This window comes from Grampus griseus, assembly GCF_964374135.1.
Source record: "Grampus griseus genome assembly, chromosome: 17".
In the NCBI taxonomy this organism is placed as follows: Eukaryota; Metazoa; Chordata; class Mammalia; order Artiodactyla; family Delphinidae; genus Grampus; species Grampus griseus.
This window is the reverse complement of record NC_139011.1, coordinates 15,054,902-15,080,954: the sequence shown is the minus strand read 5'-3', so window position 1 is coordinate 15,080,954 and position 26,053 is coordinate 15,054,902. Positions and strand designations below refer to the sequence as shown.

At 37.4% G+C, this 26,053-nt stretch overlaps 1 protein-coding gene across 1 annotated transcript in view; it reads right to left on the bottom strand.

Annotated features, from left to right (window-relative positions):
• Positions 1–25,851, bottom strand: part of TMEM65 (transmembrane protein 65) — a 49,710-nt gene extending 23,859 nt beyond the window's left edge. Inside the window, exon 1 of the mRNA XM_082674898.1 lies at positions 25,064–25,851. Coding sequence (XP_082531024.1) covers positions 25,064–25,349 — 286 coding nt within the window. The 5' untranslated portion in view covers positions 25,350–25,851. The remainder of the gene's footprint in view (positions 1–25,063) is intronic.
• Positions 25,852–26,053: the final 202 nt, after the last annotated feature.

Here is a 26,053-nt window from a genome sequence, read left to right as displayed (position 1 = left end):
GGGACATTTCAAAATGGTAAGAGTCAATTCATCAAAAGGCATAATAGCAATTTGTTTATGCCTAATAACAGAGCTTTAAAATGCATGATGCGGACTTCCCTGGTGGCGTAATGGTTAAGAATCCACCTGCCAATGCAGGGGACACAGGTTCAATCCCTGTTCTGGGAAGATCCCACATGCTGTGGAGCAACTAAGCCCATGAGCCACAACTACTGAGCCAGTGTGCTGCAACTACTGAAGCCCGCGAGCTCTAGGGCCCGCGTGCCACAACTACTGAGCCTGCATGCTGCAACTACTGAAGCCTGTGCCCCTAGAGCCCGTGCTCTGCAACAGGAGAAGCTGCTGCAATGAGAAGCCGGTGCACTGCAATGAAGAGTAGTCCCTGCTGGCAGCAACTAGAGAAAGCCTATGCGCAGCAACGAAGACCCAGTGCAACCAAAATAAAAAGAAAAACAAACAAAAACCAAAATGCATGATGCAAAATATGACAGAATTAAAGGGAAAATAAACATTTTCACAATCACACTTGGAGATACAAAAGCTTCTCTCTCAGTAACTGATAGAACACTAGGGGAAAATAGCAGTAAAAAACACGTTATCTGAACACTACCAACCACCTTGATTCAACTGATATTTAAACATTTACACTCAACAACTACAGAATGCATATTCTTTTCAATTGTAGATGGCACATTCATCAAGATAGATCATATGCTGATCCACAAAACAAGTGTTAATAAATTAATGATTAAAGTTGTAAAGAATATGTTCTCTGACCAAAATGGAACCCATAACAATAAGATATCTAGGAAAAAAATTAGAAATTAAATAACATCTTCTAAATACATGGGCCAAAGAAGAAATCAAAAAGGAAATTAGAAAATAGTTTTCAAACTGAATCACAATGAAAATACAGCATATCAAAATTTGTCAAAACAGCTAAATGAATGCTTAGAGGGAAACTTCTAGTTTTAAGTACTAATATTAAAAATAAAGGGCTAAAATGAATAACCTATGGCACTATCTTAAGAAGCTACGAAAAAGAGAACAAGGGAAGCCAAAAGTAAGTAGCAGAAAGAAGGAAATAATAACAAAAAGAGCTGAAATCAATGAAATAAAAAACAAACAATAAAGGAAATAGACAAAGCCTAAAGTTGGTTCTTTGAAAAGATCAATGAAGGAAATAGACAAAGCCTAAAGTTGGTTCTTTGAAAAGATCAACAAAATTTAAAAACCCTTAGGTACACCAATCAAGAAAGAGAGAACACATATTACTAATATGTTACTAATGAAACAGGGGACGTCACTACATATCCTACAGACATTAAAATGAGAATATTACAAATAACTTTATGCCAACATATTCAACAACTTAGATGAAATGAACAAATTCCTTGAAAAATACAACTTACTAAAACTGATATAAGGTGAAACAAAAATCTGAACAGTTCTATTTAGTAGCAAAATCAAATTTGTTACCAAGCACCTTTCCATAACATTCACACTAAAAAACCTTCTAGGCCCAGATGGTTTCACTAATGAGTTTTATCAAATATTAATGAAGAGCAAACACCAACCCTAGACAAACTTATAATCTCTTTCAGAAAAACAGAAAATGAGGAAATACTTCCCAACTCATTTTATGAGGCCAGAATAGTCCTAAATATAAAATCTAACCAAGAGGGCTTCCCTGGTGGCGCAGTGGTTGAGAGTCCGCCTGCTGATGCAGGGGACATGGGTTCGTGCCCCAGTCCGGGAAGATCCCACATGCCGTGGATAGGCTGGGCCCATGAGCCATGGCCGCTGAGCCTGCGCGTCCGGAGCCTGTGCTCCACAACGGGAGAGGCCACAACAGTGAGAGGCCCGCGTACCACAAAAAAAAAAAAAAAAAAAAAAAAAAAATCTAACCAAGAGATTACAAAAAAGAGAAAACTACAGACCAATATCCCTCATGAACACAGTCAGAAAAAATTTTAATGTAATGATAACTGTTCTCCTTTCCCAAAGTGTGTTTATTCACAATAGTGGCAAAAAATAACTAACATCCAGACTTCCTTACATTTTTCCCTTTCTGATATTTCTCATTGTTTGAAGGAGAAGTTGTGCTTAATAGGGTTCCATGTTTAGAAACATACAGATTAGGAAAATTATCTGTATGTGTCTATGAGATAGTATTTACAAATAATTTTTTTTTTCTTTTGATTTCACAGTTAAAAGTCTTTGCTGGAGGGACAGTAAATAAGACAGTTCTTGCAAACTGCTAATTTATACCATACCAAATCAAATAAAAATTATTTTAAGTGGGACTATCTCTCCTTCTGATCTGTCCTTGAGAACATAAATATATTCAATTATTGTATAGACAAATCTTTTCCGAATTAAAAAGCACTTAAGATATTCATTACAAATCCTGAAAACATAAGAAAGTACTTTCCATGTTTAAATATAAAAATTTTCAACGCTTTCAACATTTTGTTTTGCTTCAGTAACCCAGGAAGATTAGAGAAAACAGTTTAAAACATTTAAAGCAATTTCACTTTTATTAAATGAAATTCTAATTTTTTAGAATGTACAAAGAATGAGGTATTCCAGTTAGTTTTCTAGTTAACTAAAGCAACCAGAGAACTGATGTAGCTTATAAAATACTGTTACTACCTAAGTAATATTGAATTCTTTAAAAAGAAATACTTCTTTGATGAACTGGAATATTATAGTGCATCAGAATCATCATTTTAATGCTCAATTATTATCTATTTAGGAGATATAAAATTGAGGGTCACTGTCACATAAAAACCAGAAGAGAGAACAAAACACAAATTAAGGCTTTTTTCTCCTATTTCAGGAATAAAAATATATTTAATCCAGCAGCTTTTTATATTTTATTATATAAATGTAAGTATATAATATTTGTTTTATACTATATTCACTTAAAAAGGGGGGAAGTTGGATTAGGAAGAGAAAGACAAAGGGAGAAATGAGAAACAGAGCAAGGTAAGAAAAACAGATGAGGAACAAATGTAGAGATTTTTTTAAAAATGGAGGGAGAGAGAGTTTTTGAAGGGAGCCTCAGAGAAGGCCACACAAGAAAGAGACTTCCTAGATCTGGGCAAATGAGTTGGTGGGACATGGTTTTTTTCAGTCCCGCTACTGTATTTCTTTGTTGATTAGTCATCAAGTAGTCTAAACTTGACACCTTTGGATCAGACTCCACTGTGCACACAGATACCTCCTAATATATACACACTGCTAAGCACTATGGGAAAACCAGATAAACAGATATTATCTCCAGCTATGCCAGGGGTTCCCAGGCTTTGCTGTAGGACACAGATCTAAAGGTTTCCAAATCCCCAGGCCATGTTCTAAAAGCTTATTTTAAAATAAATTCCTGACCATTGTTTATCATTGTCTTTTTTTTTTTTTAAACTTAAAATGGCATCTGGTGAGAAAGGAAATTAGCTAACTGTAGGCTCTAATTTAAGCTGAATTCCAATCAGATTTTTTTTCCTGTGGTGAAAAATAAACAATAATAATTTTTTTATTGGTAAGATTAAGAAGCAGTTTTTCCTAAGACAACATTTGGGACAGTATTCCTACAATCAAGCCTTATACTACACTATTTCAATGACCTCTAATCATAGAAGAACAAATATCACCATTTTAAACTTCACGTTTGTTTTATTTATTTATTATTTTTAAAAAATTTTATTTTTTGGCTGCACTGGGTCTTCTTTGCTGCGCGTGGGCCTTCTCCAGTTGCGGCGAGCGGGAGATACTCTCCGTTGCGGTGTGTGGACTTCTCATTGCGGTGGCTTCTCTTTTTGCGGAGCACAGGCTCTAGGTGCGCAGGTTTCAGTAGTTGTGGCGCGTGGGCTTCAGTAGCTGTGGCACGCAGGCTCTAGAGCGCAGGCTCAATAGTTGTGGCGCACGGGCTCAGTTGCTCCGCGGCATGTGGGATCTTCCCGGACCAGGGCTCGAACCTGTGTCCCCTGCACTGGCAGGCAGATTCTTAACCACTGTGCCACCAGGGAAGCCCCTCACATTTATTTTAATCCTGGAAAATTCCTACTAGGTTTTACCAAAATGTCTTAGAATCTTTCATAACTAAAATGTAACATATATTCAAATTCAAACATACTAAAATTTACCTTTTATATTAATGCTTAGAATAAAGTAGGAAAATTCTTTTAAATTGTGCTTTTCAGGAATATACAACATGCAAGTTTTAGAATAGAACCACTGGGAATAGAACAACTACCTGTAACCTGGCCATAAAATGCCTTGTGCCTTTGTGCTTTTCAGTCAAAATTGATTGTTATATCAATTTGGATATAACAAAGATTGGGATTGACATATATACACTGATATGTATAAAATAGATAACTTACAAAAACCTGCTGTATAGCACAGGGAACTCCACTTTGCTGTACAGCAGAAACTAACACAACATTGTAAAACAACTATACCCCAATAAAAAAATAAAATTAAAAAAAATGAAATGAAGACACCAAAAGAACCCCCAAATACTGTACAGCCTCCATTAATAAAAAAAAAAAACCATAGGAATTTACTGCAAACATCTTACATTAAATAAGCCATATTTACATACACACGTATATAATTCACACATAAATATTTATTTATTCATATTACATATATGAAAAGGATGATGATGTTGAGTTTTTTAACTTAAGAGCGATTTTTAAGTAAAAATTAGAAAATAACATTTAAAATACTAAATTCCTTTGGTTTATCTAAATGAATAAGTTACACTTTTCAACTAAGAAGGTTATATACCTTTATTGTAGAAAGTTAATGAGACTCAGAAAAACAAACCAAAAAAAAACTTCAAACTACCTATAATTTATCAGAAATAAACATTTTGATGTATTATCCTTCAATCTTTTTTCTATAGAGAGGTATACAGAAAATTGTGTTCTGCCATTTTCACAAAGCACTATGTGGTGAATATTTCCCCCTTAAATTTTTTAAGGCAATAATTGTATTGGTGGTATTTTATTTCACCATATGATACATAGTAGTTTAATCCCCTATGACTAGATATTTATTCTTTATTCTTTTTCACATTTATAAATAACACCCATACAAACATGTACCTAAATCTTTTTATGTTCCCCTGAAAGTTCTTTATGGTAGATTCTTAAGTGGCATTACTGAGTCCAAAAAAAAGGGCATACATTTAAGGATTTTTAAAATTTTGCAAAATTCCTCTCAGAAAAAGTATGCTAAATTACTCCCATCTTGCTACATTTTTATTTTTTTAATTGTTATACTGTACTAAAAATATTCTCATGTTTTCGGAATATAGGTAAAATGTCATTAAAACAAAATCCTTGAGAGAAATTTCCAGGTCCCAATCAATTGCCAAGTTACTTTAAGTGGCAAAAGATTCCAATTCAACAAATAGGTAGGACAGGTCAAAGGAGTTTATTACTATATTTCCCCTTAAAAATAATTTTTAAAAAATCTTCAGTCCAATATAGACAAGTGGTTTTAAAATATCTTTTAGGATAAACTAAGCCTAGTGTATTTCTTTTCTAAATAAGTTACTGTACTAAGAAATATATCTTAAATTGAAAATCAAGGGCTTCCCTGGTGGCACAGTGGTTGAGAATCTGCCTGCTAATGCAGGGGACACGGGTTCGAGCCCTGGTCTGGGAAGATCCCACATGCCACGGAGCAACTAGGCCCGTGAGCCACAACTACTGAGCCTGCGCATCTGGAGCCTGTGCTCCACAACAAGAGAGGCCACGACAGTGAGGGGCCCGCGCACCGTGATGAAGAGTGGCCCCCGCTTGCCACAACTAAAGAAAGCCCTCACACAGAAACGAAAGACCCAACACAGCCAAAAATAAATAAATAAATTAATTAATTAAAGTACCCTTAATTAAAAAAAAAAGAAAATCAAAATACTTCAGTAGAAGAAAGTAAGTGGAACACCTACACTTCATTTTAGCCTCCGCTATAAAACAAAACGCGTTTACAAAGGTGGTGCTGGAAAACAAAACTACCCGCCTTGATATAGTGATTTCTATAACATTATGTAATAAAAATTATAATTTGTTGGGAACTATACTCAGTATTTTAACCTATAAGGGAAAAGAATCTGAAAAAGAATAGATGTATACCTATGTATAAATGAATCACTTTGCTGTACACCTCAAACTAACACAACATTGTAAATCAACTATACTTCAATTTTTAAAATAAAAAAATACTTTTTTAAAAACTATGATCTGTCATTTTCATTGTTAAACCTTCCATTAAATTTAACCATACTTTACAAGTATAAATACAAACTTGAAACGAAAGAAAAGCTAAAGAACAAAAAGAAAGGTCTTGGTTTCCAATATGCTTTCACAGCAACGATAATTCTAAATGTGGTAACTTATTTCAGTCTATTATCATAGACATAAACATCAATATAAGATCACAAATCAAGGGAAAAATTCAGAATCATTTATAATAGACAGCAAGAAAAGTATGGAAGCCAACATCACCCTGAGATGACATAAAAGTAACAGTTTAATGCACGCACTATTCCTTTAATTACAAATAACTCAATACCCTTGAAGTGTCCCGTGATGCAGTTTCTGATCATTTGACCACCTAGTATTTGTTCTAAGTCCCACCCCAGAATCTTCCCTGAGAAAGGAGAGGAAGTAGCTTTGGCAACACAAATCACAATTTGACCTAAAAAGAGATTTATGAAAAGAACAGAGATGGAACTGCTGCATTTAAACAACAGTTTGGGGGATTACAGGTTTCAATTACCCATATTTCTAAATAGATAACTGCTTAGACTTTTAACAGAACCAAGAGTTCGAACGGGTAAAGTTAAATTTACAATAAATATATAACACATTAAAGAAAACAAACTTAAAATGCAAACCATGCTGTATGAAAAATAATTTAAGCAAAGTAAATCATATTAAATGCCAAAAAACTCAAACATGCATCAAAAAGGGTTTATAAAGCTACAAGGCAATATTTTTTAAAAGAAACAAATTAATATGACTAAGCAATATACTTATAAACACTGACATTCCAATTGAAAAATGAAACACTTTAGAAATGGAAAACTTTTTAATTTAGTAAATTTCAATTAACAGATCTTGTCTTTTAAAATGACTATTAATTATAAAAGGACTTTTAAATTATTTTTTAAATACATGCCTTAGCTAAGACCAAAAAAAAAGTATGAGTATGATTTTGTAATTTTATTTAGCATTTAAAAGTTTACTGCAACTTGTACATTATTTAGTAAAGAAATTTTTATTTAGATCATGCAATACTGTCACCTCACTAACCTTCAGGGGAAGGTAACACGCAGCCTGGGGCTTCAACGCAACCTAGACTGGGATCCAGTTTACTTAAGGGCAGCTAACCAATTCCTGGTCTGAGGCAGTCCAGTGGTATAACAATTGAGGACAGGAGTTGGCCAGTAGTAATGATGAGGAAGGTGATAGTACCCAGTTAATCATCACCTTTATTAACCTCATTAATGTAGTAACCTGTTAATTACTTAACTCTGGCTTAAGAAATAGTAAATACTAGATGTACAGTAATTTATTTCTCTTATGTCTGTCATCTCATGGAGTTTTTTTTTTTTTAGGATAATCAAACATACGATTGATTTGTGGTTGCTTTTACACATCTTACCTGTGTATTTGGAGTAATTATATACACTGCTTAACACAGAGACTATATTCCTTCCCTTCCTTCATGCCAAAGGAAAAGAGACAAGGCAAATAATTACTATATATAATGATTTTCCCTTTTTTTTTTAAAGGCTAAGATATTAAAACAACAATACAACTTTTTAAAAAAAAGTCAGATCTGGGGCGTTCCCTCATGGTCTAGTGGTTAGGATTCGGCCCTTTCACTACCGTGGCCTGGGTTCAATCCCTGGACGGGGAACCGAGACCCCACAAGCTGCGCGGTGTGGCGAAAATAAGAAAAAAAAAGAGTCAGATCTTGTTACTTTTACTTATTAGGTATAGAGAGAAACAGTACTATATAACATTAAATTAAAAAAATCATATAACTAAGTATACATAACATGGATACATTATATTATAGATGGAAAGCTTAAAGTGAGTTATAAAAAAATTATTTATCTTGGAACATCATAAGTGGTTGGTATATCTGTGGGTATGGTGACATAAATCCCCAGAAAACATTCATTTTAAAATAAAATTGCTTAGTATTAGGAAGGAGCAGAGATTTTCAGTCAGTGCATTGTTTTTTTCCCTTTCAATCATTCCCCAAATAAAAATTCTTTCACAGAATGTTAGAGCTGAAAGGATCCTTAGAAAAAATCTGCCAGTGGTTCTCAATATGCTACCTCACCCTGGAAAATGCCTGGAAATGCAGGGTTGTTTGTGGATGTGATAATGACTGAGAAATGCTACTAGCATCAGGGATTCTAAACATCCTACAATGCACAGGAGAGCCCTTCATAATGAAGAATTATCCAGCCCAAATGCCAGTAGTTTGCCCACTTGGTAGTATACTGACTTAATTCTCCATTTTGAAGATTCAGCCACTTTGGTCCAGGGATGTTAGGTGACTTACTCAAGGACACACAACTTGGTCTAGAACCCAGATTCTCATTCTCTTGCTCTACTTCTCTTTCAGTGAGTAAATTCTCAATGGGAAAACATAAAAGAACCAAGAATCAATTGTATATGAATATATAAAACACTGTCAAAACATTGGTCATTCATTAGTATTTGAAATTGAAGTAAAAACGCAACTAACTAAAATACTAATATGCCTTTTTTCTCCCCTAAAATATCATTCCCTTTCATATACATCATTTTAAAATATCCACCAAAGTTAAAAGAAAGAAGAGGAAATCAACTGATTTATTATGGATAACAAATAAAATATTTTCTGAATGGGAAAATTACATGGTTTCTACTGTTTCAGAACAACAGGATACCATAGAGTATAGCGCTAATCTCCCCTGCTAACCCTGAAGAAATTTATTACAGTGAAGAGCACTGAACTAAAAATCCAAAAGCCTTGACACTAATCCCTGCCCTGCTTTACACGTGTAATATATAACTAGTCACCAAATCTTGACTATATCATAAATCCTCTAGATCTCAGTTTCATGTTACATAAAATGAGGAGTTTAGGGTCTCTGCATCCCTTCTAGCTCTAAGATTCTGATTCTATAGTTATTGTTTATTATATAGCTAGTAGGATTTTAAAAAAAAATAAGAGGTATACCACCTAAACATTCATGAAGAAGCACTCTACAGTGAGTAGGGTTATAACTGAAGACTGAGTCTCAAAGGCTGATCGCTGACAGGTTAAATCCTACGATTACTTACTGCTCAGCAGCACCTTACCTCCTAGTGATATCATTTGCCATTATCTATAGAATAAGTATCATTCCTTTTTCCCTACATTGTCCTAAAAATGAGGACTAACTAAACAATCTACAGAATAACCCAAAATTAAAACTTTTTTCTTCAAAAGACATTTTCATTAAATGCTTAACTTCTGCATACACACTTAGATTAAACTTTTTAACTTCAGAGTTACATTAGAACTGGCAAAGTAGAGCAAACTGGGGGATTTTTGCACTGCCCTAATATGTTAACATATACACGTGTGTATGTGTGTACACACACACTATATGCCTCTCCATTTCTCGGAGGTTCTTACAGTTTAGTTTCCGCTCTTGATACTATATATACAGCCTAAGAAAACTGAGTTATATTTATCCTTTATCCTTACAAAATTTTAATTGGCCCATAAAATATTTCTTATTCCTTTCCAAACACTGTGTTATACTTCTTAGGCAACGCATATATATTAAATAGTAATCAAAAATAAAATATGGACAGAGAAGTATTTATTGCAATATTTTTATTTCTCCCTCTCCTCCCCCCCATACACACACAAACACACACACTCAGTTAACACAATTCCTCCTCTACCACCACCATCACAACGTGCAACAGAAGTTAGATATCAAGCTGCATGGAGACTGAATCTGAAAAAAGTTCATGAATGGCATTAAAGTGAACTTACATAAGACTTCCAAACTATTCAAGAATACACTCTTAAAATATATTTTCCTAAAGTTCAGTTACTTAAACACAGTTTCTCTTTACAATATCCTGAAGGTTTCCCTGTCCTTTTATCCTACTCATTCATCCTAAAGATATTCATAATTTTTGTTGCTTCTTATGTCTCACTTGCTCTCGTTATTTCAACAACTTTGAAAATATGTTATTTAAATATAATTAAATATAAGTGATTTTGTCTTTTGTTAAGATCATAAATGTAATCTTTCAGTTAATTAAACATGCAATTATTAGTTGATCATATCCACAAGGTCTAGGGTTAGATAATAAAAATAAATATTCTGTAGACAGTCTAAAACACTGATGCAAACAAACAAACAACAAAAAAAGACTATCACTATAACCAAAGCATTCTACTTCAAACAAGCAAGAAGTTCTGTCAAATAGATGCTTTTCCAGTTGCATTAAACATCTGACAAACCATCAATACTGCAAGATTGTACTATACCAAAACTATCAGGGGTCTCTGCTGATGATACCTCCTTCACTCGCTTCACAATGGCAATCTCGGGTTTAGGATACCTGCATGCTAAAAATATTTTTAAATCAATGTATTCAAGCAATAATATAAATAAAATATGTATAAGTTTTCAAATGTATATGAAATTTTGAAGTGAAACATGCTAGAATATGGGCAGTCCTCATTTTGCACAATAGTGTGGGGACATAAAAATGACAATGCAAGCTGCAAAGCAAACAATAACTGATGGAAAAAATCACAATTGTTCTGTGACCTTAAAAAAATTTTTTTTTCTAAAATATTATACATTCTCTTACTGGCAGTTATAAATATATAGGGAAAGTTTTTAAATAGTAAAACTGATGTTTATTTACTATACTGTAATTTAAAATATTAGAAACACTGAGAAATAAAGTGTTTTATGCTTTGTAAAAAAAAAATTAAATGATCAAAAGTCGCTTCAATCGTGCTAGCACTCTCTTTCTCATCATATAACTTACAATATGGAACAAGCATCTTTTCTATGCCTTGGTGAATTGTCACACTCCTTTCTAAGTCTGAAATAGCTTGCATTTTATCTTTCATATTTTTATATCATGAAATATCTGAGAGTTGCTTTAATGTGAAATTTTTACCAGAGTCACTTCTCTGGAACATCATCCTTTTCATCACAACCTTCTCACTTTCCTCATTCATAAGTTTGCAGTCTCTTAGCTCCTCTGGCTGCATATCTGGAGTCTCTCAAATGGCAGCAGTTCAACAGCAGTGTGAACATTCCCACAGTCAGCTATTTCTTCTATAACCTCATTTACATTTGATTAAAATTTCACTTCAGTATTATCACTTTGCTGCATTTTCATCTTTTTTGGTCCATCCCCTTTTCATTATCTTTTTTTTTTTTTTAAACGTCTTACAGGTATATCACTGCGAGACAAGGAGGCAACACAACTACACATTTTGCTGTCTGTGTGTGAACTGAATAACAGATAAGTAGTGACCAATCACTGACAGACCATGAAAGAGTGATATGATTGGTCACAATCATGAGGCACCCCCTGTTTTTATACAGTGATTTGTGGACTGAGGAGCTAGCAGCAAAGTTAATACTTTATGCAATTACTAAGAGTTAATATACCGTGGTAAATAAAATTTGAACCTTGTTGTTGGGGACTGGTGTTATTTAACTAAAACATGGTTACTAAAATTCATGCTTATGGGAACTGTTTAAAGCAGGGACTGACTGCAATAACAAAAAAAATGAATTATTTAATGAAATGAGCATAAATTCAATGGTGGTGATGGGATATTGGTGACATGTAGGAGGAATGATCAAAAGAATAAATATATTAAGGATAATGGGAGTCAGGTATTTTTCCATCAGAGAATAAAGTTAGAAAGACAGAAACAAGAATGTACCCTGTGATGTTGGATCAGGATTGGAAAAATTGTTATGAACTCTTATGCTATAATAGATATGGATAGATAGAGAAATATAAATAATATTTATTATGTATATAAACAAATACCTGACTCCCATTATCCTTAATATATTTATTCTTTTGATCATTCTCCTACATGTCACCAATATCCCATCACCACCATTGAATTTATGCTCATTTCATTAAATAATTCATTTTCGTCCTTTAAACAGTTCCATAAGCATGAATTTTAGTAACCATGTTTAATAACACCAGTCCCCAACAACAAGGTTATTCACGGTATATTAACTCTTAGTAATTGCATAAATTTGTAGCTCTCACCACAAATGAAACTGTATAAAAACAGGGGGTACCGTCTAGTGATGGTCACTACTTATCTGAGGGTCAAAAATGAAAGTAATGAATTGTAACCCATTAAATAGAGTAAGAATTCATGAATATATATTGATATGAATTCATAACTTGAATAGTTGATGAGGAATGGGATAATTCATAGACTCAAGGTAACTCCCTACAAAATATTAATTACAAAAAGGAAAATAGCAACTCTCTAGTGGATAAGTCAGACAGATATTACTTCATCAAATGTTCAAAGGAAATGGTTAACCAAGAAATAGTTAACATCATCAGAAACAAAGAAAAATCATGAGCAACTGATAGGATGAAAACAACATTAAATTACTTCTGTGATATTCCTACTTAAGATGCATAACTGGAATCTATTCATGAGGAAAGAGACAAAACCAAATTGAAGTATATGCTACAAAATAACTGGTCTGTAATCCTCAAAACTATCAAGGTAATGAAAGCCAAAGGAAAGACTAAGAAACTGTTTCAAATAAAGGAAATTCTAAATGCAACATGTGATTCGGACTGGATCTTTTTGGTGTAAAGGAGCATTATTGGGACAACTGGTGAAACTTGAGTGACAGAGAATAAGATGGTAGTAATCTTTCCATGTTATTGTGGCTTACATGGGACAATATTCTTCTTTGTAGGAAGTATAGGCCAAAGTATTCCAGTTGTAGTGGGCATCGTGATGCACAGTTGATCCTTAGCTGCCCGAAGTCCTTCCGAGAGACAGCCCTCAGTGACAGTCCTCTTAGGGGACTGCTTCAGCTGAAGAATGCTGCCTCACCCAAGGCTCTGCCCCCTGCCCAGGGCAGTTCCGCATGTAATTTCACAGACGAAGAGGCCTGGACCTGTCACCCAACTCAGGACAGCACTGAAGGGTCGTTCTATTTCTAGACCTCTCCTCAGGTTCAGCTAAGGCTTCGGTTGAGACTGCATCACTTTACTTCTACCTCTGCCCAAAACTCCTTCCTTCCCTTCCTTTCTAAGGTGAGGTTTCCAAACAGCACTCCCAGTAAACTTCCTGCATGTTAAATTTTGTCTCAAAGACTGCTTCCCAAAGAACCTACCCTGTGCCAGGGATGACAGAGCATCATGTCAGCAACTTATTCTCAAATGATTCAGGGGAAGGAAAAAAATTTTACTATACTACACTTGAAACTTTTTCAGAAATTTGAGATTGTTTCTAAATTTTAAAAGCAATACAAAATTGAGTGGGGAAAACATAGGAAGAATAGGATGAAGAAAAGCAGAAGAAGAAAAGTATGACATAGGACATGGTTCACTGAAGAAATGAGACTAACCAATGAACAGTATATTCAAGGTAATAATGGGAAAGAAAAAGGAAATTAGAACAAGGGAATAAATCTATTACACAGCATTTATTACTCAAAAGTGATCGTTGCATAACTATAAAATCAGTGTTAACAATTCACACTTTTTGTAATGTTCTTAACAGGTCCCTTTGAGTAGAAAAAAATGCTATAATAATGTTTTTTTAAACCATAAGATCTTTCTAATACACAAACAAAATTTGCTAGCTCACAAAATATGCCACATCTTACATTATCACTCTCACATGTTTGCCTGTTTCCTTTCAAAATGCAAGGATGCCTGAGTTTATCTACATGACCTCAACTTTCTCACCTTAAAAACAAAAACACTTGCTATAACCTTGCTATTCAAAATATTGCCCCCCTGAACCTGTAGCACTGAATCATTGGGAACTTGTTAGAAATGCAGAACTCAAGCTCAACCCCAAATCTACTGAAACAGCATCTGTATTTCAGTAAGATTCCCAGATCATTTTATATGTACATTAAACTTTGTGAAGCAGGTTCTAGTTTTCACTGTGGGATATAGAGAGTTACAAAGAGTATTGCTCCCACCCTTACAGTGAAACGAAGTCAAACTAAATTCAAATTTATGACTTATTTCAAACCCATAAGAGAACTCAAGTCACAAAGCAAACAACTGGCCCTACATCAAAAGAGAAGCAGGCACCTGCAAGGACAGAGGAGACGTTAGCACATGCTTACTTGAGACAGATGCAACTGGACACCATACGAATACGGCTAGAATAGTAAGGGAACAGGTGAAGGCAGAGTGACAGCCAGTGCAACAGTGTGAAGGCAATAGGGTATGAATAAATTGTGGGAGTCTGCACCTTCTTGCAGGTTCTTTCACCAGAAATCTCACCAGACACAAAAGGTAATAGAAGGAGCCCTAAGAAAGCGTCCATTGTGGTACAGACCTAGAGGAAGGGAAAAAGCAGTAGTGCAGAAGGGACATGAAACTCTACCTGGATCCCTTTCTCAACCTCTCCTATGAGTCAAAAGCCTTAATCTGTGAGAACGGCAAAAATACTGTCACCCGTGGGCAGGTAGGGTGACTAACCATCCAGTTTGCCTGGGACTCTTTCAGTTTTAGCACTTAAAGTACCACATCCCAGAAAAAAATGTTCTCCCTAGCCTTTAGGTATTTTAATTTGAAAGTGGAGTTTCAAATCATCTTCTTGATTTCTCTAAGCTTCTTACCAAAGAAAATGAAAAGACATTACTTGCTAAATGGCCTGTATATTTTCTACACAATACTGCTAAAAAGAGGTATAATTTGCTTACCTGTGATATTACATTTTTCTCTGATAAACTAGAATTCTACACAGAACTCTGTAAAAAATGAGTAAACTAGTAACATATATTTAAAATAAGTTCAGACTTCTGACCGATGAGGAAAGAGGAAATCTTAGTAGTACTCAAGCTACGGCCCAACACCTCCTGCCCTCCATATCCAAAGTTCCCTTTAAAGAGTTGAATCCTTCCTTATTGATACTGCCTCCTCAGCCAACTAAAATCTGGCTTCTCCTCACATAATTCTTGACAAAGACATCACTCTCTTTTGTGTTGTTATATCCAATAGACCTTTACTCCACCCTCCCAACCGCCAGTCTTCCTCTTATTTGAACCATCTAAAGCACCAGATCATTCCCTCTTTCATGAAATGCTGTCTTCTTCACTTAGCTTCTGGAATACACTATTCTTGTTATTTTTCCTGACTTTGTAGACACTCCTCAGTCTCCCTCTAGTTCTGGTCCTTCTTCATTTTCCCTTCCAATAAACACTGGTGCTTTTCAGAGTTCTGTCCTGGATCTTCCTCTCCATCTATATACAGCTGTTGACACCCACACTTATATCTTCAGCCTAAACTTCTATGAGCTCCAGATTTAAGTGTATAAATACATACACATGCATAAACACACACACCTACTTATTTGACATCTCCATTTATATTCACAAAGGTATCTACAATTTGACATGTCCAAAATTAACACTTTAAGTTCCACACCCCCAAATCTATTCTTTCCCCAGTGTTCTCCCTCACAGTTAATAATAACGCTTTTTACTCAGTCAGTATAGTCAGAAACCTAAGTCATCACTTACTATTTCCTTTCCCTTAATTATCTGACCCTTTCTAACCCATCAGCAAGTCCCATCAGTTCACTCTCACAAGTATGTCTTGACTCCATCTCCTCCTCTTCATCTCTGTGGCCACCTAGTCTCAGCCACCGTCATTGCTAGCCTAGACTACTGTAACAGCTTCCTAAGTGGTCTCCCAGCTTACACATCTGCACCCTCCAATCTGTTCTCCAATAGCAGCCAGAGGGCTCTTCAAATACCATTATTTCACTAATGCTTAAATGCTCGAATGGCCTTCATATGGTTTACCCAGAAAGGTCCTGGCCTATCTGGCTTCTGTCTACGTACATCTCATCCCATTCCACTCTACCCTTTGTTCATTAAGTTCCACTCATATTTGCCTTCTTTCAATTCCTACACTACATGAAGTCCCTTCCTATCTCAGCCTCTTGGTATTTGCTTTTCCTTCTGAGAATGCCATCTGTCTGAATGAATGGCTTCTTCTCAATCCTTTATTTTCAGCTTAAATATTACCTAAACAGAGGCCTTCCCAGATCACTTTAAGTAAAGTAAATGTCCTTCTATTTATTCTTCTAATAGCACACATTATCTATAATTATTTTATTATTTACTTTATTGCTCTTATCTTTCCTCTCTCAAAAATGTAGGTTTCATGAGAGTATTTCCCTGAATTAATTCTCTGACACACCTCCAATATGCAGTACCGAGTCTACTATGGTAGGGAGAGTAACAAATATTTGTTACACAAATAAATTTTCTAAGTTTAGAAAGGTTTTCTATGAATAGCATGTTAGATTTTTTTAACTCATTTAAAAATCTAAAGGAAAATTAGAATAACGGTTAGGAAGTTAAAGATTTATAATAGTTGGAAGGCCCAAATACTAGTTTTCTGACTTTTTCAAAATCCCCCCACAATTTATAAACTTTTTTGCACACTGATATTACTTTGATTTCCCTTATTTTAAAAGTAACAATGCTATATTTGCTTTTGTATTGAATGTGTATATTATGCAAACATATAAAAGATAGACTAAGATATACTACCAGCACATGTGACTTTTATTGAGCATTTGAGTTGTTACCTTTTTTCCCAGCACATGTTAAAAAAATTCCAGGTATGAATATCTACAGAAAGGTGCAATAATAAGAACAGGGATTTTAAAGTCAAACAAAGCTAAGCTAAAAACTCTGCCACAGAGGTTTTAGGATCTTGGGCAAGCTCCTCAGCCTCAGCATCTTAATCCATAGAATAGAGATAACTCCTTCTCTCTCCAAGAGAAGTAAACAATAATTACATGAAAACTCACTTAATTAGCCCAGTATGTCTGTAGCAAACATTCAATAACTGCTAAGTAATGGTAATGAAAATGGTGTTGGCAGCAGCAATAGTGGTAGCAGTGGGATGTCTTCTATAAAATATAAGAACCATTATACAACAGAAATTCAGAAGTTATATTACAAAATATCATGCTATTTTTAAAATTACAAATGTTTTAATAACCCAGTGCCCTAAAGTCTACCCTAAAACTCAGAAAGAAGACAGAAAATCTAAAGTAAACCAAGTAAAGAACACCATTCTAACCTAAACTTCTCTGAACCTAAGTGCCTTTCAGGTATTTACAGCAACAATCCTTTGAACGGCCATAATCGTAACATTAGCAGAAATACAAGATCTTCAGTGTGAGATCTGAAGAGTCAGAGGTCCATAGCAATGTGATAGGTGCGACTGGCTAGCTGGAGAGACAGGAGAGTAGTGGTTTGTGACCCTGAAATGTCTATCAAGATTAAACCCTACTGAATAGCATAAGGGTAAAGAGAGAAAGAGATACTGAAAGAAATATAAGAAGAAAAAAAAAAAAACCACCATGAAAGAGTGACAGAGAGCAGACATTAGAAACAACAAGAGATGCCCGAGAAGCAGACCTCCTTCCACAGCAGCAAAGTTTACCATAAGGGACGAATGAGGATAGAGCAGAGTGGTCCGAGGGCACTGTGGATGGAGTGGGGCAGGGGCAGAACAAATCCGACACACCTCGCCAGCACTATGACACGGTCTGAAAGCATGCCAACGGAAACAGCACAGCGTTCTGGGGGCATCTGGTGTGATGACTAGTATCTCTACAAATAGAAGTTAAGTAGCCCCAAAGAAAATCATCGTATTAAAATACAGTATACAAGGACTCGGACATCTGGTACAAGCAAAACTGTGCTCGTTATACTTTTACTAAGGCAGAGAAAAAAGCAGTATGTTCAAATATGTTGCCATCAAACACAGTCAAAGTAAACGTTTCAGAGGTTAAGAGGAATGATGTTTTGTACAGAGGAACCGGTTTGCAAGGCAGAAATAGAGACACAGAGATAGAGAACAAACGTATGGACACCAAGGGGGGAAAGTGGGGGTGGGGGTGGGGGTGGGATGAATTGGGAGATTGGGATTGACATGTATACACTGATATGTATAAAATGGATAACTAATAAGAACCTGCTGTATAAAAAAAATGAAATAAAATTTTTAAAAAAAAAGAGGAATGACGTTTTGTTACCTGCAAGGTCCTTTGTCTAGAAGAGTCTCTCATTTACCAGATGGTCTGAGGTAACTATGTTATCATATTTTAACAAATAACTACTTGCTTTCATGTCGTTGTTTTCATTCACTTAAAGCATAAACCTATGAGTCAAAGACAAGGCTAGAATCTTACATACTAATTAATTCAGCTGACGAGCAAGATGCTAATAAAATCTGCACTCAGGAATTTAGTCCCTATTTGTTCCAGTTAGCTTTATATTCTCTCATGCCAAAGAAAACCACATAAGAGTATAGTTATACAAATTCATCACTATTTTTAGAAAAACTAAAACAGTCGCCACTGATAGTGATTCAATATCAGATCATTCCCAACATTCAAGATTATCCATTATCTTTATTTCTGCCTGACCCTTTGGATGACCCTATGAAGTTGCAGACTTTATATTATTTCAATTTTCCTATCTACAAACATCTTTATAAAAATTTCCTTGTCACAACTGCTATAAAAAGTAAGAAAATAGTGACTATTGAGAGGAACACCAGCAAATTACTGGTGAATTCAACTATGGCAGTGTTTGACTTATCTGGAAGCCCTATTTTCTAAGGGTCGAATATTTAGAATTTAGTTAAGAACTTAGAAGTGAAAGGACATCACAATCAAGGAAAAGAGTTATCACAAAGCTCATTTACTTGATAATGAGGTGAAGAGTCTGATACAGCATTTCATATAAAGCGATGGCCCTCAAGCAGATTGGTTTTGCTAAATTCCTCGCTTTCCTCCCACCCAGTGTCTCCTCCAGGAAATATTTGGCAATGTCTAGAGACATTTTTGGGGTGAGGAGGGTGGGAGGGTGCTACTGGCATCTAGTGGCTAGAAGACAGGGATGCTGCTAAATATCCTATGTGGAGGACAGCCCCACAACAAGAATTATACAGCCCAAATGTCAATACCGCCAAGGCTAAGATATCCTGATATAGAGGAAAGAGTCCTATACATCTCTGTCTCCCTCTGTCTCTCTATATATCTATCAATCAAATGAATCACTATCACTATACTGGCACTCAGTACAAGAACGAATGGTCAAAAGTCTTAAGACAAACAAACAAAAACTAATACGTTACTGGTATGCATTAATAAAGAAAGATGTAATACAAGATTTCCAACAGAAACGATTAATTTTTAAATGCTATAAAGGATATAAAGGAACTGATATAAAGGAACAAACTACAATTATTAGTTATGGTTACCTACATAGAATATCTCCTCCTAATTTCCCTTCCCTTGAATCTAGACTGGTCTTAGTAACTTGTTTGACCAATAGCATGCAGCAGAAATGACATTCTGGGACTTGCAAGGCTAGGTCATAAACTGTGGTAGGTTGAACAATACCCCTCCTCATATGTCCCCATCTTAATCCTCCTACCTGTGAATACATCACCTCATATGGCAAAGGAGAGTTTGCAGATGTGATTAAGTTAAGGATTTTGAGAAAGATTAATCCTGAACTATCCAGGTGGGCCCTAAATGTAATCACGAGGGTCCTTATAAAAGAGAGGCAAAAAGGTCAATGATGTGACAACCGAAGCAGAGATTAATGTGAGCAAGAACCAAGGAATACCAAAAGCTGGAAGAAACAAGGACCAGATTCTCCCCTAGAACCTCCAGAAGGACAGGGCATTGCTAACACTTTTATTTTAGCCCCTTAAGTCTAATTTTGGACCTCAGACTTCCAGAACTCTAAGAGAATAAATTTGTGTTGTTTTAAGCCACTATATTTGTGGCAATTTGTTACAGCAACAATGGGAAACTGATAACAAAGTCTTACAGCTTCTACTTAGTTCTCTTGGAACATTTTCTCTGGAAGTCCTGACCATTTTAAGACTGTCATACTGGTGAGATCACATGCATCTACTCTGGTCAATAGTTCTCGTTGAACACAGCCTTCCAGCCATGTCCAACAAAGTGCCAGACAAGTGAGTGAAGCCATCTTGGACTCTGTGACCAGCTCATCTGCCAGCCGTTTACCGAGTGACCCCCATAGATACCACGTGAAAGAGACGAATCACCCAGCTGAGTCCTGGCTATATTTCTGATCCACAAAATCATGAGAAATAATGGAACAGTCGTTGTTTTATGTCACAAATAACTCTGGACCTCAAGTTACATGTTAAATGATGATTAAAGATTGTTAAATAGAATATATCCATTTTGTAATGGAAGAAAAAACTCCTATTTATATTATCTGTTTTCTAGGCAGTAATCCCTAGTTATAGGGCTACTCCAACATTCCCATTAATTCTAAAGAATTGTAATTAAGCTTGCTGGAATATACTGCTGTAACTAGATTCTTTCCATATTGGTAAAATAACTGATTGTAACAAAGCTTCATTTACTTATCCAGGGCCAGGATATAGAAGCTCTCAGCTTATTAGAGATCACTCACTCTTCCTGACTCAATCCATATTTCATATCCTCATCCTGTTTTTCTCCTCTTTCAGGTGTAGTTATTCCTTTATTCCTCTTTTACTGTTTCAACTAAGGCACCTAAATATCTTTATTCACAAATCTTAATTTGGAGTATGAAATGTTTTCTTGCCCTCTTTCTTATTCTCTTTGAGCAAAAGCCAAGATTATCTCCAGTTCATCTAGAGGTTAATAGCTTAACAGCACTGCCACTTTCTTATATAATCCTATACAAGGAGCTGAGAAAAATGGGGATACTCTTGTTAAGAGTCCAAGATCCCTAGTGGACTGGAACTCCACAAAAAATCATATTTGTTTCTATGTATTCTAAGTATGCTACATGGCAAGTTCTCAAAACAAAACTCCTCATGCTACCTTAAGTAAATAATCACAATGGTGGGGAACTACAAGATTAAATTTAGAATTATATGGTGTATCTATATGGATGTAGATAAATGGTAAAAAAATTTTGTAAAAAAATTTTTTTAAACATATACAATTATCACACAGAGAAACAAAAAAATGCAAGCTGATTAAGATCTAGCATTGATTAAAAAAACTGCTCTGTTCCCCCAAAACATCCCTTATTTGCCTATATAAAAAGAATCTCATTTTTAAAAATACTTTAAGTACACACTTAACAAAAATATTCCCTAAGAAGGTCCTTTTTTTCAAATCATATCTTTCACTGTGCCTCCCCAAAAGCCAGCTCTTACCTTTCTGTGTAATTCTCCCATGAGCATTAATTACAACATCTAAATAAGTGTGGAAGGCAGCCTCCAAGATGAGGCCCCCCAATGATTTCCACCTCCTGGTATTCACACCCTGCCTGCATAGTATGCTCCCACAGTGTATGATGAGGGCAAAAAAGGATGGACTATCTCTTCTAAGATCAGGTTATAAAAGACTGTGGCTTCCAGCTTAGGTGTCTCTCTCATCACTCATTCTGGAGGAAGACAGCTGCCATGTCTTGAAACACTCAGGCAGCCCTGTGGAGAGACCCACACAGCAAGGAATTGAGACTTCTAGCCAACAGCCATGTGAGTGAGCCTTCTTGGAACTGGTTCCTGCAGCCCCATTTAAGACTTCAATAATGCAGCCCTAGCTGAAAGCTTGATTACAACTTCATGAGAGACCCTGAGGCAGAAACATTCCCCTAAGCTGCCCCAAGACACCTGATCCTCAGAAACCATGAGACAATACATGTCTGTTTTAAGCTATTGTGCTTTGGGGTAATTTGTTGTACAGCAATGTAGAACTAACGAATGCAGTGAGCACTGCTCATCCTTCAAAAACCAAATAGGTATTTAAAAATTTTTTTTTAATAATTATAAATAGAAATAGTAACTGCAAAACTTGAAAACAAATTTGGTTTAAAAAGCTCAGCTAAAATTAAAAGGCAACAGTAATAACATCAGCTTGCCAGTCCTACTTGTAAAAACAATGAACCAACAGTGCACTTTCAGAAGAATATGGACTCTTTCTGGAAGAATAGAGAGCAGGTTGAGCAGATAAATTGAGAACAGAACATCAACTTTTTTAAAACTAGGAAAGAAATCAGTTTGTAATTTAAAAATCACAATATCTTACTTAACTATTAACAAGACATCCCACAAAGTCTGCCTTATCTATTACAAACTGGTTCTAAAGCTTTATCTTGTCACAGACTATATCAAATGCCTACTGATAAACACATAAGAAAGATAAGGGCAAATATAACAAATTTCAGCAGTAGACCCCACTTCCATTTCACAGCACAGATTTTCTTTTCCTGTAATGTTTCCACACCAAATCCAAAGCACCTCATTAGATCATGCAAGCACTCTTTCCAAGAACACATAAGGTTTCCTATTGTAAGAAACAGCTCTTTTAACATAATTTATTTCATTAGAAAGTGCACTTAGTACACACATATTTAATACATGGGTTGAGCATTTAAAAACCCTCAAAAAGCAACAATAAAAGAAAAACATGGCAATTTTTCATTTGTCTGGGGAAAAAATTGATTTCAGCAATAGAATGAGCTGTATGCATTCTCAACATAATAAATCCTCTCTACCTTAAATGGTTAATGAATAGGGTAATTTACTAGTGATGATCTCAGTTATCTCCATAGAAACTATATGTATTGATATCGAAAACGAGGAACGCTAAGACTGTACTAAAAATTAAACCATCATCATCAATGTGTCATTTGAGTCAAAGAGCAATAATTTAGTCATCAACATTGGCAAAATTAGTTGACTTAAACTCTGAAGTTCTTTAGCTTTTAAGTCAAATAAGCATTTGAATACCCCATTGTTTCCTATATCCTTTATCTTGAACAAAGACAACTTAAATTACCAACTTCTCTCTCATATAACTTATGTATTATTAAGTTTAATTGACGCTAACTGATCTCCATTGACTGAAGTTTATAGGTCCTTTCCAGAATATTTAAAACCATGTTAAATTTTAAAATACATTTTCCATTTTCACTGGAAAATGTAGCATTCCTACTGGCATGTGCTAAAATAATAAGGTATGAGGCAAAATTTATCCATTTGTATCACAGGACATGCTTTTCATGCACTGTCATAAAATCATATTAATAAGGCCCTCCAATCTTGTAACAATGTTAATGCAGAATTTCCAAGAAATTACTTAGAAAAGGCCAAATGTGTGTCCAAACAGTCTTACCCATGAAGAAAGATTCCTAAAACTAATGCTCTAGTGTGAATGTCTTTATAATTTTCCAAGGGTCACATTTTCAGAAGTGAATATTTTAAAACCACACACTGAGTGCACACATAGCTCACAAATATGCTAGTATCTGATTATGACTTCATGTAATATCATGATTACATTTAGTAACCGAATTGATTGTGATATTACATTGTTCCTATAGAAGCACTGTGGGTAGACAATGTCTGGAATCATCCAATACCATAAATTGGTCCACAATTCCCTGAACTGAGGTAAAAAAAGCAGTTAAAAGGCACAACTAATAAAAAGTTTCTAAAGAAGTAGTGTAGAAAAGTCCTGCTTATGAGGTAGACAATTCTCTCCTCCATTCCTGAATACAGACCAAAGAAGTGCTTTCAAGTGCCTGTGGAAGATCAAATGCCTTGCTCCAAATAAATGTGCTCTTAACTTACGGAACCTATGGAATGCTTATGTACCTACCAACCTTGAGGGAGGGGAGGAGTAAACTTAAAACAAACAAACAACAAAAAAGAAACAAAAAACACTTTCCAACACACCAGAATGTATAACATAAAACAGCAGCAATGTATTCTGTCTGTATCACGGTAGTTAGATGGCTAAAGTATCTTAAGACTGAATGATTTGCTCATTGGCCCCTTTCATCCTTCTGATTTTCTGACTTTTTAGCTTTTTCACTTGGACTCACATTCTGACATACCAGCATGCTGCACCGGTTTGAAAAATATCCTCCTTTAACAGGTTAGCTTAAAAATGGCTTGGCTTTCACCATTCCAAATTATTTTTGAGCAGAAGTCCGCTTTTTATTGCAGAGCCACAGATTTCCAGAAAAATACCTTCTTAACTACTGCATTCTTTCCTCCTCTGGGGGCACAACAAAAACGGGAGTCTAACTTGGGCAGCACCAAGCCTGTGATGGGCTTGCAAGTATGCATCTGCGGTTGCTGGTCTGATCCACGCTTTCAGTTTCCCAGGAAAATGTTTCCTTCGGCTGCTTAAATGAATCCAACCGGAGGTGTACGAAAACAAGCCGCTGAGAACACCTCTGCCTTAACGAACCAACATCCCTTCTTTCGGACCCTGACACATCTTCGTTTGATAACCATTTAGCGAAGTTTCCCCCTGCCTCTCGGCTTTGTAGCGCTTTGGAAGGAGGCACCGCAGGCCACCGGCATGGCTGCACGTTCACAAGTAAGCAGCAAGGACTACAGGGGGACAGCAGGGCTGGGGGACGGGGGGCACAGCAAATCTAAACAAAATCAAATCAACGGCGGTTGGTAACTGGGGCTGAAGCTCCAACTGTGAGGCTGGGGAGGAACCAGCCAAGCGTTGGCTCTGGCTGCCTGGCACGATCCGCGCCTGTCCTACTGCCCCGGGGACACTCAGGAGGCGCAAAGTTCCCCCGCCCCCCCGGACGTCCCAGGCGCGAGGCCAAGCGGGCGAGGGGGCCGGCGGCGAGGGGCCCAGGCCGAGGGGCGGCCGGGGCGCAGGCGAGGTAGGGGAGGGCTCTGGGCACCCGCCCCTCCGTCCCCGGCTCGCCCCCTCGCGGCCCCCTTACCTTGGGCGATGGCAATGGACTCGAAGCGGTGCAGCTCCTTGAGCAGGCAGCTCCTCTCGCTGGAGTGCAGGCTGTAGATGAAGTCGCGCGCGCCCTGCGCCGTGTTCAGCGCCTCCATGGGCTCCTTCTTGGGGTGGGTGCCCAGCTCCCGGGGGCCGCCCGGGGCCGCGAGCGCCAGCAGCCCCCGCCCGCAGCAGCACCAGGACGGCGGGCGGGGCGCGGCGGCCGGGCCCGGCCTCAGGCTGTGCGCGGTCCGGCTCCTCAGCAGCGGCAGCAGCCGGGACATGGCGGGCTGAGGAGCGGGGACGCCCCGCGGCAGTCCGGGAGGGCGATTTTTGGCGAACCCGCGGGAAGAAGGAGCTGGGCTCAGCCCGACCCCGCCCCGATGTCCTCCTGACAGGCAGCCGAGGCGCCGGGAACCATGCACTCGCCGGGCCCGCGCGGCTGGAGCCTCCTCTTCAGTCCTCCTTCCCTTCCCAAAGGCTCGCGGCGCCTCCGGTCCCTCCAGACGACAAAAACTTTCTCTGAGGCTGCCGGGCCGGGAGAGCGCTCCCGGAGAAGGCGGGCGGGCGGTGCGGGCGGGCGCCTCCCAACCAGAGGAGCGGCGCGGGCGGGCGAGTTCGGCAAGGGTTTGTGTCTGTCAGTCTGATCTTCCAGAGGGATGAGTCAGCCACGCGCCGCCCTTCCCCGGCACCGCCCTTCCCCGGCACCGCCCTCCTCTCTCGCCGGTTTTCCCACCCTCTTGCCAGCCCTAGTCCCCACACCGTACGGCTTCCGCGCCCTCAAAGCAGCCACGCTCTCAGACCACAGCCGCCGCCGCTACCCCTAGCGGCAATATAAGGGGGTAACAGGGCGGGACGAAGAAAAGAGGCGGGGTGGGTGAGGCGGGGCCGCGCAGGCGCATTGTGCAGTCTCGCGGGCCGCGCTTTCTCCGGGCTGAAGAGCGTGCACGCGTGTCCCCACCCCCTCCTAAGCATGAAGGTGGAGAAA